General features: G+C 35.1%; 1 protein-coding gene across 1 annotated transcript; it reads left to right on the top strand.

The window, feature by feature from the left end:
• The first annotated feature begins 1,736 nt into the window (after window positions 1–1,736).
• Window positions 1,737–12,365, top strand: LOC132550178 (ubiquitin carboxyl-terminal hydrolase 35-like). The gene is made up of 8 exons (XM_060214211.1): window positions 1,737–1,789; window positions 2,436–3,415; window positions 3,631–3,732; window positions 4,604–4,762; window positions 5,334–5,527; window positions 6,046–6,139; window positions 7,452–8,693; window positions 9,395–12,365. The coding sequence occupies exons 2-8, from the start codon at window positions 2,477–2,479 to the stop codon at window positions 9,572–9,574; spliced, it is 2,910 nt and encodes a 969-aa protein (XP_060070194.1). The 5' UTR covers window positions 1,737–1,789; window positions 2,436–2,476; the 3' UTR covers window positions 9,575–12,365.
• The last annotated feature ends 2,315 nt before the right edge of the window (window positions 12,366–14,680 follow it).

Genomic DNA, 14,680 nt, shown 5'->3' on the forward strand with positions numbered 1-14,680 from the left:
ATATGTCGTAGAAATCTTGTCGACAGCCATTTATTTCTTGTAATCAAGATGAGGAGACCAATGACCACTTTTTATTACGATATCGTCTTATCGTCGAGCTTCGGGTTCGTTGTCTTATAGTAGATTTAGTCTGAACCGATAAAAAATTCTTGATGTTTTTTCTGCTTTCAAAACTGTATGATCTGCTGGAAAAGATTCGAATGGTTGTTTTAGCCTGATGCACAAATGTTATCGTTATCCCCGTTTAGATATCGATTTTGGCATGGCATAGGTGATACTTTCCTCCACTATTCTTTTCACTACTTTTCCTTCATAACTTTAACATCCTTTCCTAATACTTCATGTCTTACGTTTTTCACTAAAAAGGACAAAAACAAAAACATTCTATTTATTCATTTTTCCATTACATCCTTTCCTAATACTTCATGTTTCATCGTGTCTTACTTTTTTCACAAAAAAGGATAATAATAACATTCTATTCCTTCATTTTTCTATTTGGTGACTCCGTATCATCTTATCGACTGATTCATGTAATTACCCATCGACATTAAACACCGTCACCGGTAATTACATTGTCCACATAACTGGCTGGTTTTTTTAACTCATGTAACTAAAGTTTTACTCTCATTTCTTTCAAAAGACATTGAATGATGTGTAAAAATCTCGCCGTAATGGGTGTGGTCCAGTTATGTCGTCTACCGCCAGTTTATCGTCGAACTTCAAATATAGACCAGTTTTATAAAATCTTCCTCAAATTTTATCTGTATGTTTCCCCTAATCTCTTGTTGTGCAGTTTTGATTATGGGACTCATATCAGGAAAAATATGGCCGACCGGTGGCCATCTTGGATTTTGACAGCTTCACAATTTGTTCAAATATTTGAGATGTACTCCATACGATATTCTCAGATTTCATGTGTAAATTTCCCTAGACCCCTAGCTAGTTGTACCTAATCACTGGGACAGATAGGAAACTACTGAAAAGAAGGGAGAAATTATTAAAGATAAGCTCAAAACTTGTTATCTGTCCTTTATGTGCATGTAATATATGTATGCATAAAATTGTTGAATATATATTGAATCAGATATTGTTTAAATTTGATAAAAGAAGGGAACATAAAGAACAAGTAAAGATTATGCGATGGTTGGCGAGGGAAAATCTGTGAAATCTCGTATTAATTTATCTAAAACTTGAAGTATTCAATAAGCTACTCTTCTTGTTTGACAAGCTTAGTTTACGAAGTTGGGACTGCGGACAATGTCCAATATTCGCAAGTCAAGCTATAAAATAATAATTACATGTTCAACAAGCCTACTCTTCTTTTCAAGCGATTAATGTTTACTGAACACCCTTAAATTGTGGATTTGCATTTCTCTCGCTTTGAAAACAGTAAAGTTAAGCCACCGTGTTTCGATCCGATGTATTCCGCTAGCTTTGGTCCATTCGTGAAATTATACGTGTCTTTAGTACGCGTCAGTATTCCGCAATACGTACATGTATCTAAAAATATAATAATGCGGCTTGGTGTTTTAAATCCAATATTTGAAGTTCCTACAATTTCTAAAGTTGTCATATGTATGACCAAGGTTATAAATTCATCAATTTTGGTCAGACTCTGATTTAAGCGAGAGAAAGAGATTTTCGAAGCTGGTAGGCGAAAGGGGAACTCTTCACAAAAGAGATTACAAACGTCTATCAAGAATGACAAGCAAGCAGACTGGTCCAAAAGGAAAAAAAAAGAAGCCGATGTTTTGAACGACTCTTGAGTATGAAACCGTGGTAAACATAAGTAAGTATAAGACGCAAGTAGAAATTGTCAAAACCTTAGAGTGTTGGAGGCACTGTTGGCTGTAATAACCGTATGTTTAATGACAGTGGGCATATACAGTATATCACTGGTAAAATAGGTTGCACGCGATTGACTAGTGTATAAATACAATGTACCTATGATTACTCCTGTACTTTAAAAGTCCAACATTAATTTGATAATTTTTTACCATAGTACTAAATTTTCATATAAAAAACTTTAATGAAACAAGACGAAGCGTAATGTAAGTACTTATGTAGTGATGTCATAAATTTCACACGTTCCTGATCACGATTTACTAGCAAGGGATTGAACACGCGACCGATTAAGATATACTGATCAGTTGAACTTAAAAATGAAAAAATAGCAGACTGAACAACAAAAACAGTTAAAGGAAAATCGGTATCAATATAAAAATGTGTTGATCACATTTGAGTTTCAAAGTTAATTCTGCATTTTCTACTCCTACTTGAAAAGAGATCATCTCTGTTATAAATTGTCCTTTGGTATGGTCATGCTAGTAGGGCAACTCAGCATGCCAAAGAATTTCTGTCAAATCATTCAGTTTTACTTTTGTCAGTACTTAACAATACGTTTTCCTCAAACACTTTAGGTTGCTTTTTTTCAGATTGAATCAGAAGTATAAATTGATGTCTTGGAACAAACAAGATGGACAATATATTGGTTGGAATCCTGTCTTCTACACATCCAGACAGCTTGAAAAAACAACTGATTCAGAAGATAGCTGCACGAGGTTCTCACCCACAGCCTGTGAAGGTGATACAGTCAGTCCTGGAGCTGATGGTTAAATGGTATTTGGAGGGAGACTCAGATGTAGCTATAAGTGAGGGACTGTCTGTGTACAAGCTGTGGGCCAAATACAATCTGTCTGTCTTTGAAGAATATTTTAATCGTCAATTTCTGCTGAATCTCTTATCCAGTACCTACAGAAATGAAGCAAATGCAGTCTCTCTTCTTCATGAGAGTATGATTCTCTTACAGCGCTCGTCGGTGTGTAGCGGCCACATGCAGGTTATTGAAGCCAAGGCAATCAGTTACATCAGAGAACATCCCTCTCTTCCATGCCTTTCAAATTTTGCCAAGTTTCTGAAGGAATTTCGTTCTTGTATTCCCAAGGGAGACTTTACCGGACGTTTTTGTGTAGCTCTTATAGATGGACTTAGTATCTGTTCTGTTCCAGAAAGCCATGAAGATGTTCATCAGTATGTGCTTGAGGCAGAAACTGTCTCTAGTCTGATAAAAGATATTTGGGACAGAAGCAACACTGAGGTGGTAATGATGTCACTTAAAGCAATCTTTGGTATAATTTCTTCTATTGATGAAGCTAGTGTTGAACCATCTTTCTGTCTTGGTGCTCTTGCCCAGTACATACCAACAGAAATGTTAAAGGTTATCGTGAAATTCACAATAAACAATGCGAACATTGATAATGCCAGCATGACCGCAGCCCTGCAGAGGATTGTTGATTGGCTGCAGTGGCCCACAGCTAGAAATATTGACCAGTGGATTATAGCATTCCTAAAGGGTTTGGCATCAGTGAAACGATACAGTGTTCTAATCAGTGTTACAGAGACAAAGATTGAACAGGTTAGTAATTGTCATTCTAATAATTTAATATTGTATTACACATTCAGTGCAATGTACTAGGGAGTTGTTTTTATAATTACACTTAAGTTAAAAGTAAAATCAACATGCAGTTAATTTATGCAGTTAATCTATGAAATTAGTGGATAATTTTAACAAAGTTGATTAGCTTTGTACTGAAGTTCTTTATTTGAAGCCTTTTTTTTTTATCTCTGCAGGTGTTTGAGAAGGTGTCCTTCCCTTTTGTTCGCAATTCTGCAATCAATGTTTTATCCCATATGCTGTTCAGCTTTCAACATTCTCCAGAGCCATTCCACAAGGTATTAATGTTTTTAATTATATTGACACCAGATTTTGCTTTTTAAAGTAAGGTCTGAATTGATTGATTCCACAACACCAACTTTACAAACATCTCGGGTTGGTAGGAACAGTTGATACTGTACTCTGTTTTCACTCAGGCTACTGTTGTTCCAATCTTACAAACATCTCGGGTTGGTAGGAACAGTTGATACTGTATTCTACTTTCACTCAGGCTACTGTTGTTCCAATCTTACAAACATCTCGGGTTGGTAGGAACAGTTGATACTATATTCTACTTTCACTCAGGCTACTGTTGTTCCAATCTTACAAACATCTCGGGTTGGTAGGAACAGTTGATACTGTATTCTACTTTCACTCAGGCTACTAAGATTGCATACATGCATTTGGTTTCTATTTTTATCATGCAACAAGCCTAGAGGTCAGCACATTGCATCTGACTCAGTGTCAGGAACTGGAATAATTACAGGACAATAAGTTCAGGGGTCAACACATTACATCTCACTCAGTGTCATTGACTGGGTTTATCACAGGACAATAAGTTCAGGGGTCAACACATTACATCTGACTCAGTGTCATTGACTGGGTTTATCACAGGACAGTAAGTTCAGGGGTCAACACATTACATCTGACTCAGTGTCATTCACTGGGTTTATCACATGACAATAAGTTCAGGGGTCAACACATTACATCTCACTCAGTGTCAGGGACTGAGTTTATTACAGGACAATAAGGCTAGGGAATAGTGATGTAGCTGTTATTGTTCTTGAGAATAGTAAGTAGATATGGTCTGGCTTATAGCCAGATATGGGTGCATCACAAAATGAAGACAGTAATGGAACAACCATTTAGCGATAATGTATTTTGTTGCAGGTACTTCCCATGGTACCAGTCATATACAGGAAGTTAAAACAGGAGAAATCTGCAGATGCCCAACATGCACTGAGTAGGATAGCAGATGTCTTACACTGCTGCATGTACCTTCATGCTGGATACCCTGACCTGTATGATTCTCTGCTGGTGCTTTTCAAGGTCAGTAATTGTGCTAATGACTTTATCATTGTGTGGCTAATACTGAAAATGATGACCAAACCTGAAAATAGAAATAAGTGATGTGAAATTGCAACAGGAATGGGTGACTTAAGTTTTCATTATGGCTGAAAACAAAGTGAGTAATTAAATTTTAAAGAATAAATCCATTTTTACGTCAGGATGGTTGCAGTGATGTACTGTTGTGTCATTTTGTAAATAAAAAGTATAAAAAGCATTATAACCAGATGTGATAACAGCATAACCAAGTAAAATGAATGTGATGTAAATATATCATGTGACCCAAAATGGTGGCATATGACCTGGGTTGTGAAAAGCAGAAATATTAAACATTTCATAATGATATGGCTCTAGAAAAGTTGAGCTGTTTTGTTGATGATAAAAGATTTTAAATGATTATTGATTTATACTTAAAATGGACCAAAGGAAAAAGGGTTTCAACAGAAGATTTACAGTACATTTAGACTGGCCAAAACGCCATGATGCTCTGTTACATTCTATGTACACATATAAAATGTTTGCAGTATAAGCCTATGAGGTTTCTTTGTTGTAGGAATTTCCAAAACCTGATGCTGATTCTATGAGGACAAAGTTGGAGGAAAACAAGTGGACAGCACAAAAATCTGACAGTGCTAATTATATATCTAAAGTCACACAGAAATCAGAGACTGGCAAAACGGGGCTCTTCAACCTGGGAAATACTTGTTTCCTTAACAGTGTCATACAGACACTGTATATGTGTGATGAGTAAGTGCTTTACAATGATAATATCATGTGTTACCAGGAATCATTAAGGTTTGACTAACCACCACATAACTACAATATTTCCAATCGTAGAGACAATACTACATATAAGAGATATGATACAACTGCTTGATCCTAAATACCTTAAATTGCCAATGTGTTGTTGAAACAATTTTAGAAAATATAAGATACTTAATCATAAAGTCAATTGATAAGTTTTGTCATGTAAATGACGATGTAATGATCTTTCAACGAATCGTGTCATGGCCCTATAACACACATTGGTGATAAACATTTAAATGTACTCTCAGCAGTAAAAATGCATATCCTGGGACACTTTTTATTGTTTGCTTAAACTTTTTTTCATCATAAACAAATTTGATGGCTAAGGCCTTAAATAAGTTCTTAATGCTTAAAAAATTTCATTTTTGTTTTATTGCGAAAATTTTGCGCTTGAAAAACATTTAATAAATCATTTGCAATTTGAGTGTCATTTATATAAGAGCATACTTAATATTCAGTTTTAGGAGAGCAGTTTTAGCACATGCCCCATCTCCATGTCAACCCCTGATGGTGAAGCTGCAGTATGTGTTTGCATTTCTCAGCCATACACAGGTATGTCAATATCTACAGGTACCATGGTAATCATTTCTCCACAATGAAACAGTGGACCCAGGATAATGCAGAAATTAATAGTTCACAAAACTCACAGTCCAGACAGAAATGTTTAGGAATGTTACTTGTACTCATCAGTCCAGAAATTTTAATGCAGGATTCAGAATTACTTTTTTGGAATGGAATGGAATTTTCATAGTGATAATCCTGCAATAGTTTGCATATTTTTTGTAACCGTGTGAAGCATACTGCTGGACACTGTGTAGTCATAGCAACCACTGCCAGATCATCAAAGTATTCACCTGTTGAACTGATGTAAGAGTCAGTTGGATTTTTATTATATTTTTTTTTTCTTTTCTACAAGTCAAAATTAATTAATTGTGAAAAAACCACCAAAGAAAAAGCCTTTGTCCATTCTTGTTTTCAAATATTTAATGAGAGAATATTATTGTTGTTTCGTAGATATTTTGTATTTTAAGTGTTTATAGTAATCACAACATGAATCATTCCTAAGATGAAATAAACAAAAGAAGTTAAATTAACATTTGATGCAAATCATAGAAATATGAAGTGAAATTTGATCAATAACAATGAGGCCATCATTCACATAGGAAAACAGGTCACAGATTTTCATAATGTAAGTGTTGCATATGAATGCATTGAGAGACAGATATATGTTTTCAGTTTTTTAATTATAGTATTTTATAGTTTTCAAATAATTGAGTCTCCCACATGTATATAATAGGTTAAGTGCTCACTATGCAGTGAATTTAACTGACTCACATGATTCTAAAAACAAAATAAATAAATTAGTTCCAGATTGTCTTATTTATCAAGAAATTACCATCCAAAACATGCGGCAATAATTTGGATGCAGTGCATACCATATTTAGAAAGCAGGAATCAATAGATATATCATATTTGTGAGTAAAATATCAGTGTTGATACAGAACAGACATTCAATATTATCCATGATAACAACAGCTTTCACTTCTGAATTTTTAGTTCATATACAATCATTTATGAAAATGAAATACAGTTAGACAATAAAAGACATTCATAAATACCTGTATTCTCAGTAAAAACTGACGACTCAATGTTAGTGTAATCAAAGGAGACAAATCTTGGTAGATTGGCCAGTTGACAAAACTTGCAGTCTGGACAACTTTAGTGGAGAATGAATTTGTCTGAATAACTGAGGGTCCACCATACATATGCAATCATTATATCTCTACGATTTGTCACTGCTGAAATTGTCTAATGATTATTTAGGGAAACTAAATGTTATTATAATCTCTGTTTTGTACCTCAGAGACCTGCATATGCAGCTATGACCTTTCTGCGGACAGCAAGACCCCCATGGTTCACAGCAGGTCACCAGCAGGACTGCTCAGAGTTTCTCAAATACCTGATTGATCAGCTGCATGAACAAGAAGTCTTGGATCTGAAAAAAGAGATGACCAATAACCGTGGCAAGGATAAAGATGGGGATGTTACCATGGCAACCAGTCAAGAAAAGTCTGATGATGATTTGGAAACAACTGTTCGTGAACACTTTGGTGGGAAAATGGTTACAACTTATACCTGTTTAAATTGCATGAGTGAGTCTTCAAGAATGGAACATTTCTCTGACATCCCTCTGGCATTTCCTGACACAGAAAATTCTGGTGATGGCATGACACTAGTTGGTGGTGATGATAAGAAAAATTCTGAAGAGACTAAATCAGGAGAGGAATTGCCTCCAAAGGACTCCTCCACCACTAACAGTTCATCGCCAAAGCCTAAGACAATGGCAGTGAAACAGCTCCATCTAAATGATCTGCTTCAGTATTACTTACAACCAGAGAAGTTGACAGGTGACAATAAGTACCACTGTGATAAGTGTGGGGGATTGCAGGATGGAGAGAGGAAACTCAAGGTGCTCAAGGCACCTGATCACCTCATCCTCACTCTTCTTAGGTTCTCCTATAATGTGAAGCTCCAGACAAGATCAAAGACATTCCAGGAGGTCAAATACCCTAGAACTTTGATCCTTCCTGTGGAAAATCCACCAGTTTCTTCAAAAGAGGATGTTAATAAAAGAAAGTCATTACGTAGTGCAGTAACTGGACAGATAGAGCAGTGTGGTGTGAATGTGAACACAAAACGAGGTGAGGTGTATGGACTATGTGGGGTGGTGGTCCACTCTGGAACGTCCTCTGATTGTGGCCACTACTATTCCTATGCACGTCACTCCATTTTCTGTGATCCTGATACAATCTGTGATAGCCTCCACAACTGCAAAAGTGAGGATGATGTAGACTTTTTGCAGGACAAGTGGTATTTGTTCAATGACAATCGTGTCTCACATGCAAGTTATAGCTCTTTCTGTGATGTTACACAAAGATTTACAAAAGACACAGCTTATGTTTTGTTCTACAAAAGGATTGATACAAAAAATGCAGAGAAACAGGAACTGAATATGAACAAATCTCTTCAAGCTAAAGATGTTGACCCTCCACTCCGTATGGACCTTAGGATGACTCTCAGTAAAGACAATGCAATGTTCTTACAGGTAAATGTTTCTAGTCTAGCATCTGGTATACTGTATAACAGATTTATCTAAAGATGTTGACCCTCCACTCCGTATGGACCTTAGGATGACTCTCGGTAAAGACAATGCTATGTTCTTAAAGGTAAATGTTTCTAGTCTAGCATCTGGTATACTGTATAACAGATTTATCTAAAGATGTTGACCCTCCACTCCGTATGGACCTTAGGATGACTCTCGGTAAAGACAATGCTATGTTCTTAAAGGTAAATGTTTCTAGTCTAGCATCTGATATACTGTATAACAGATTTATCTAAAGATGTTGACCCTCCACTCCGTATGGACCTTAGGATGACTCTCGGTAAAGACAATGCTATGTTCTTAAAGGTAAATGTTTCTAGTCTAGCATCTGGTATACTGTATAACAGATTTATCTAAAGATGTTGACCCTCCACTCCGTATGGACCTTCGGATGACTCTCGGTAAAGACAATGCTATGTTCTTACAGGTAAATGTTTCTAGTCTAGCATCTGGTATACTGTATAACAGATTTATCAAAGAGTAAAATAAATTGACTTCATGCTGTATCTACTGCATTTATGGAAAGAAAGTCTTTATTTCCATACACTTTAAAATAATTACCTCCTGCCTACTCTGAAAAGATTTAGAATTTAAAAGTTTGTCTCTTGAAAAACACATTTATTCTATTTTGATTTTTTCCCCAGGAACAAGAAACTATGGCACGAAAGAAGAGCCAAATAAAAAGGCCAGGGTCAGCAAGCACTTCTTCCTGGTTTAATTGGCAGCGACGTGATGAGGATGATGAACCTCCTGGCAGCTGTGGAGGTGGGGGAGGGGGCAAATATGGGGATCTAGACACATCAGGGGCAAAATTCATATTCTGAAGAGGTCAGCTAATATGATCAGTCTGAAGTAACCAGATGCAACCACCTTGGATTCTTCAGAAAGAATTACAATTCAGAGAAAATTATGTAGATTAATTACATATTAATTCAAAGTACAGTGTGTTGTGTTCTTGACATTCTGTCTGATTGAAAAGGATTTGTTAAAATATGACATCTTCATTTAGGTTTTTTAAAGTATACTTTAAAACAACCCTCTTTTGCAGGCGACTTATCTTCGCAGTTTCATGATCAAAGCAACATCACAAAAATTAATGGACATGAAATAGACAGATTTCATAGTTAACCAGAGTTACTGTGTGATAGCTATTTATCTGATGTGTAATTTATCCTGAACCTACATGTACAGTACATTTTGTTTTAATTCAAAGTTAAATTCAGTGTCGAAAATAATTTATTCCCTTGAGTTTTTCACGGACCACTTAAGTGGAGTCCCCGAGATCAGTAGAATACTTGAATTCTATAACTGGATCACTTATTGACCTTCACATTGCTGTCTTAACAAAAACACAAAACACCTTCTTTGGAATTTTATTAGACTGGTTTATCCCTCTAGATATAGTATGCTGTTAATAAGATGTCAAAAGTTGTTTTGATCTTATATGAACAGGTCACTACTGACCCATGTCCCTCAGTCCTCCAGTAAGCACAACTGCCATAGACAATTAGCTACCAAATATACCCAGGTAAGGCTTATGTAAGGAAGAATTTAAAGAACAATTTAAATGCCATAATTATGGAACAATATACAAAGGTATATCGCTACAAACTTGTGATATTACTGAGACTACGAAAGTTCTACCTGTCAAAGAAAGTTGGTTTATAGTACATGTTAAACAACATACAATATTAGAATATTGTGCATCCAGTACAATGGCACCTTGTCAATCGAGATTCTTTTTATCATATCATCAAGTTCCTTGTTTGGAATTTTCATTCTATATAGAAATTTAGTTTTCTACTTGTTTATCTGATTCAATGGGTGAAATTTCTCTGTACATACATTTTGATTCTGATCAGATATATTTTGGCGATATTAACGTGCGGTCATGTTGTAATGAAGTAAACAAACAAGTTCAATACATTTACCATAACATGGGTATCTGAATAAGATTAAATCAATCTGTCAATGATTTCTTCATCAGACAAATTCTGACTGGGTATTTTTCACTGCCGAGTCCACAAATTGTGACATTTGGTAATGATGCCAAAGTACTGTTACATGTTTTATATGTCTCACGATATTTATGACCTGGTCATATCAACTGGCCTAACAGTCTAGTATTATGATAAAAGTTAAGCACAGACCTGTTTTAAGAGTAGGTACTAATACAATTACCAACATTAGTTATTGTTAAATATACATTAGTCATATACAGTCAACATGATCTGTGTCACCGTATGAACAAGGTCCTTGATGATTTAAGTGATTTTGTATGTTCTATAACTTCATGAGATAATTTGCATCTTCCTCTCCAGAGAAAAGTACACAATATATTGGGAGGTATACAGTACCTTGCATTATATATATATATGTATATTGACATGTTTTATTAAAAGCATTTCATCTCTATTTCTGATGGTGATTCTTTGTGAGGACAATTCAGAAGTAAACTTTTGTGACTTACAATGCAAGTATCAGTCGCAACAAGCTCAGGATATGTTGGTTGTAGGTTTATTAATCTCGTCTCGTCTAGATGAGATTAATACACCTACAACCAACATATGCTGAGCTTGTTGTGGTTGGTACTTGTGTTGTGAGCCCCTATCCCTCAATCACCCTGCATACCGGGTGGTATCCGAGCAGGGGATATCGGGAACACCCAAACTTACATCAAGAACCACAGCATTGGTTCTAGTCTCTGGAATTTATGCTCGTGTGATTGAAGTTCAAATGTACAATGATATCAAAAGGATATGATCCTCATTTTGAAGGAGTCTTCATTGTTTAATTAACTTTCAAGGTTGACATTGCAGATAAACAGATTTGTTGTATCATATGCTTGCATGGTTTTTGTAATGTTTGAGTGTGAATATCATTTTTATAAATGTATAGCTTTAAGCAGAGGTGCTGTTGCCAGTTATATTTCATCAGTTTGTTATATCTGTGCACAATTATTGCCAGAGTGATTCCAAATATGTTGTTTCTACCCAGTTTTGATTAGAACTGTAATTAATTTTGAGTTATCTCCCTTTATAATTCATTTCACCCAGCAAATATATTTTTGTATACTTGACGACAATATTGTTTACACATCTGGTTCATGACTCTACTCTGCTGAAAATATTGAAATATTGTACAGATGTACCACTGCTTGACATTTCCTTAGTTCTGACTTATACATACTGTGATGAATATATATATTCCTGTATTTGGTTAGGAAGAGTATAGATATTTGATATATATATAGGTCAGCATTGTTTGATGTTGAAATACAATCAGTTAAATATCAGGCATTTAGTTTAGGCCAGTTGAAACTGGATCTCACTATCTACACTTTCCAAACTTGATAAATCTAGGTCAGCCATGAATCCCAGACTTTGCCTTTTCGCTTCTTTCCATGTTTCATTAAGCAAAGTAATTGGTAAAGATAACTTTTTTTTATTAATTTGATTATAAATAAACATCTGTTGATGCAGAATTTCTTATTCATAATCCTATTTACTGCTACTGAATTAATTACATTGTTATTTGTTATAAAAATCTAAAATACATCATATTTTTGTATATGTATATCTACTGTAAAATCATACTCTTTTGTGTGGATAATTTTTCCTGGCTTTCAAAACTGAAAATTTCATGAAAATTTTGTTCAATAAATTAATTTATACTAATTCAATAGTTTGTGGACACATGAAATCATGAATGAAGAGTACCAACAGATAAATTGAAAAAAGAATACTCCATCAGATTAATGATTCCACAGTATATAAGAGGCCATTAATGCTCTTACTTCTGTAAGTGCGTAAAGAAAATAGGTTTCATAAAAAGTTCTGCTTAGATGTCTTTATTATGTCAAAAAGTTTCTGCACAGAATAATTCTTTTATTCGTCTTTTGTCAAACTTATATTTTTCCATGTAAAAATGATTAAAAATGTGAAATTGAACACACTATATTATTGGTTCATTGTTTTATGATGTTTTACAGAAAAATTTGGTAACTATGAATTTTGAGCTCAACATTTAACTACTTAAACATCCTGTACATATGCATTAGGTTACCATGCCATATATCCTTAATGCATTGACTGTATCAGCATGGTTACAGAAAAGTGACCCTTGTATAGTGACTGGTGGTAAAGTCAATGGTTTGTGAACTACTTACAGTTAAAGACAAATCAACTGTATACAAATGGTTATCCCCTGGGTGAGGGCCACAAATAGTTGCAATATATGCATTTATCTTTCCTAGGACAAAGTTCAACAGTGAAACTGATTCTGATTTATTTTAGTTTTACCTAATGGACAGACATCTTGTTTATATGGTAGTACTGTTATCAGATATTGTTAGTTAATCCAAACAGAATTTCTCTTATCAATGAAGGCATCTATCGAGATATAATCAGGAATATGTATTTTGTAGCTGTGAAAATGTGATATTTATTGTACCTGCTGATACAGCATGGGGAATAAATCAAAGTGTTGTTTTTAGCCCATCATGGCTTTTCAGATTGCCCTGCATCTGTGGTCTGTTTGTCATAAAAGAATTCTCGTTGTTGCTATTTCTTGAGAAGTACCTAATCAATCTTTTGCAAATTTTATTTGTAGGTTCTTCTTTGTCCCTAGTTGTGCATTGTCCCATTTTCAGACTGATCCAAAAAACAACATGGTGGAGAAGTGGCCATTTTGGATTTTGATAATAACAGCTTTTTATTGCTGTTTCTGGAAATGTACTTGATGGATCTATCTCAGAAAGCAAGAAAATGAAAAATAAAATGGCAGACAGGAGGCCATCTTAGATTTTGACAATGCAAGTTTGTTAAAGTTATTTCTTCGGAAGTACCGAATGGATTTTCCCCAAATTTCATATAAAGGTTTCCTTTGGTACTTAGTTGTGCCCTTTTTGTTTTGATTCTGCTTGGAAAAAACAAAATGGCCAACAGACAGCCATCTTTGAATTTGCAAGAAACATTTGTATTGCTTTCTCTTGAAAAGTTCTCGATGGATCTGTTTGATATGTAAGTTTCCTTTGGTCCCTTGTGCCCTTTAAATTTTTGGAGTAGAAAAACAAAATACTGACAGACTACCATCTTTCATTTGACAGTTAAAGAATATTATTGCTATTTCTTTGAGGAATTGCCAAATTTTGTTTAATTTTCAGTAAATAAGCAGAAAGAAGAGAAAGGAAGGGAAAAGATCCAACCTTTCATGAACAAATAAAATCATGCAATAGTGGATACCAAGATTCCTCTGGGATCTCTTGTCTGGATTGCAAGATGAAGAAAACATATTGATTGATGTACATGTATCAGCTGGAATAAATGGTATCTGTAAAAGTAAAATACAGGTCACCTTACTAGTCTCAGTTAGTGGGAATTTCCTTGTATCCTAATGGTAGGATGTCCACCTTGAGAGTGAGATGTGACTATTTACATGTACATCACCTACGATTTAGTCCAGAGCTGTATGTACGTTTGTTTTTAGCTCAATATCATCAGATGGTGGGCTATTCAAATTGCTCTGCGTCTGTGGTCCATCTGTCTGTAAGCAATTTTTGTTATCACTATTTCCTTGAGAAGTACTACATGGATCTTCCTCAAATTGTATATGTAGGTTCCCCTTTGTCCCTAATTGTGCCCATTTGGTTTTTGGTGTGATAAAAGAAACAAAATAGCCAAAAGGAGGCCATCTTGGATTTTGACTGAAAGTTTGTTATCGCTATTTTTTGCAATGGATGGATCTTTCTGAACTTTCATATGTAGGCTCCCCTTGGTCCCTAATTGTGTCCAAGTAATTTAGGGACTGATCAGAAGAAACAAGATGGCTTCCAGGCAGCCAGTTTGGATTTGGCAGGTGAAGATTATCATTGCTATTTCTGTAAAAGAATGTTCAAATGTCTTATCATTAAGAGCAAAAACAAAGAAGAG

Source organism: Ylistrum balloti, unplaced genomic scaffold (genome assembly GCF_031769215.1).
Source record: "Ylistrum balloti isolate Yb309-2 unplaced genomic scaffold, AGI_CSIRO_Ybal_v1 Utg370110, whole genome shotgun sequence".
Classification (NCBI taxonomy): Eukaryota; Metazoa; Mollusca; class Bivalvia; order Pectinida; family Pectinidae; genus Ylistrum; species Ylistrum balloti.

Bases quoted from the DNA above. Each gene is read 5' to 3' on its own strand.
- LOC132550178 (XM_060214211.1), top strand. From the start codon at position 2,477: ATGGACAATATATTGGTTGGAATCCTGTCTTCTACACATCCAGACAGC. The intron at 3,416-3,630 runs GTTAGTAATTGT...TTATCTCTGCAG, and splicing joins CAGAGACAAAGATTGAACAG to GTGTTTGAGAAGGTGTCCTT. The intron at 6,140-7,451 runs GTATGTCAATAT...TTTGTACCTCAG, and splicing joins CATTTCTCAGCCATACACAG to AGACCTGCATATGCAGCTAT.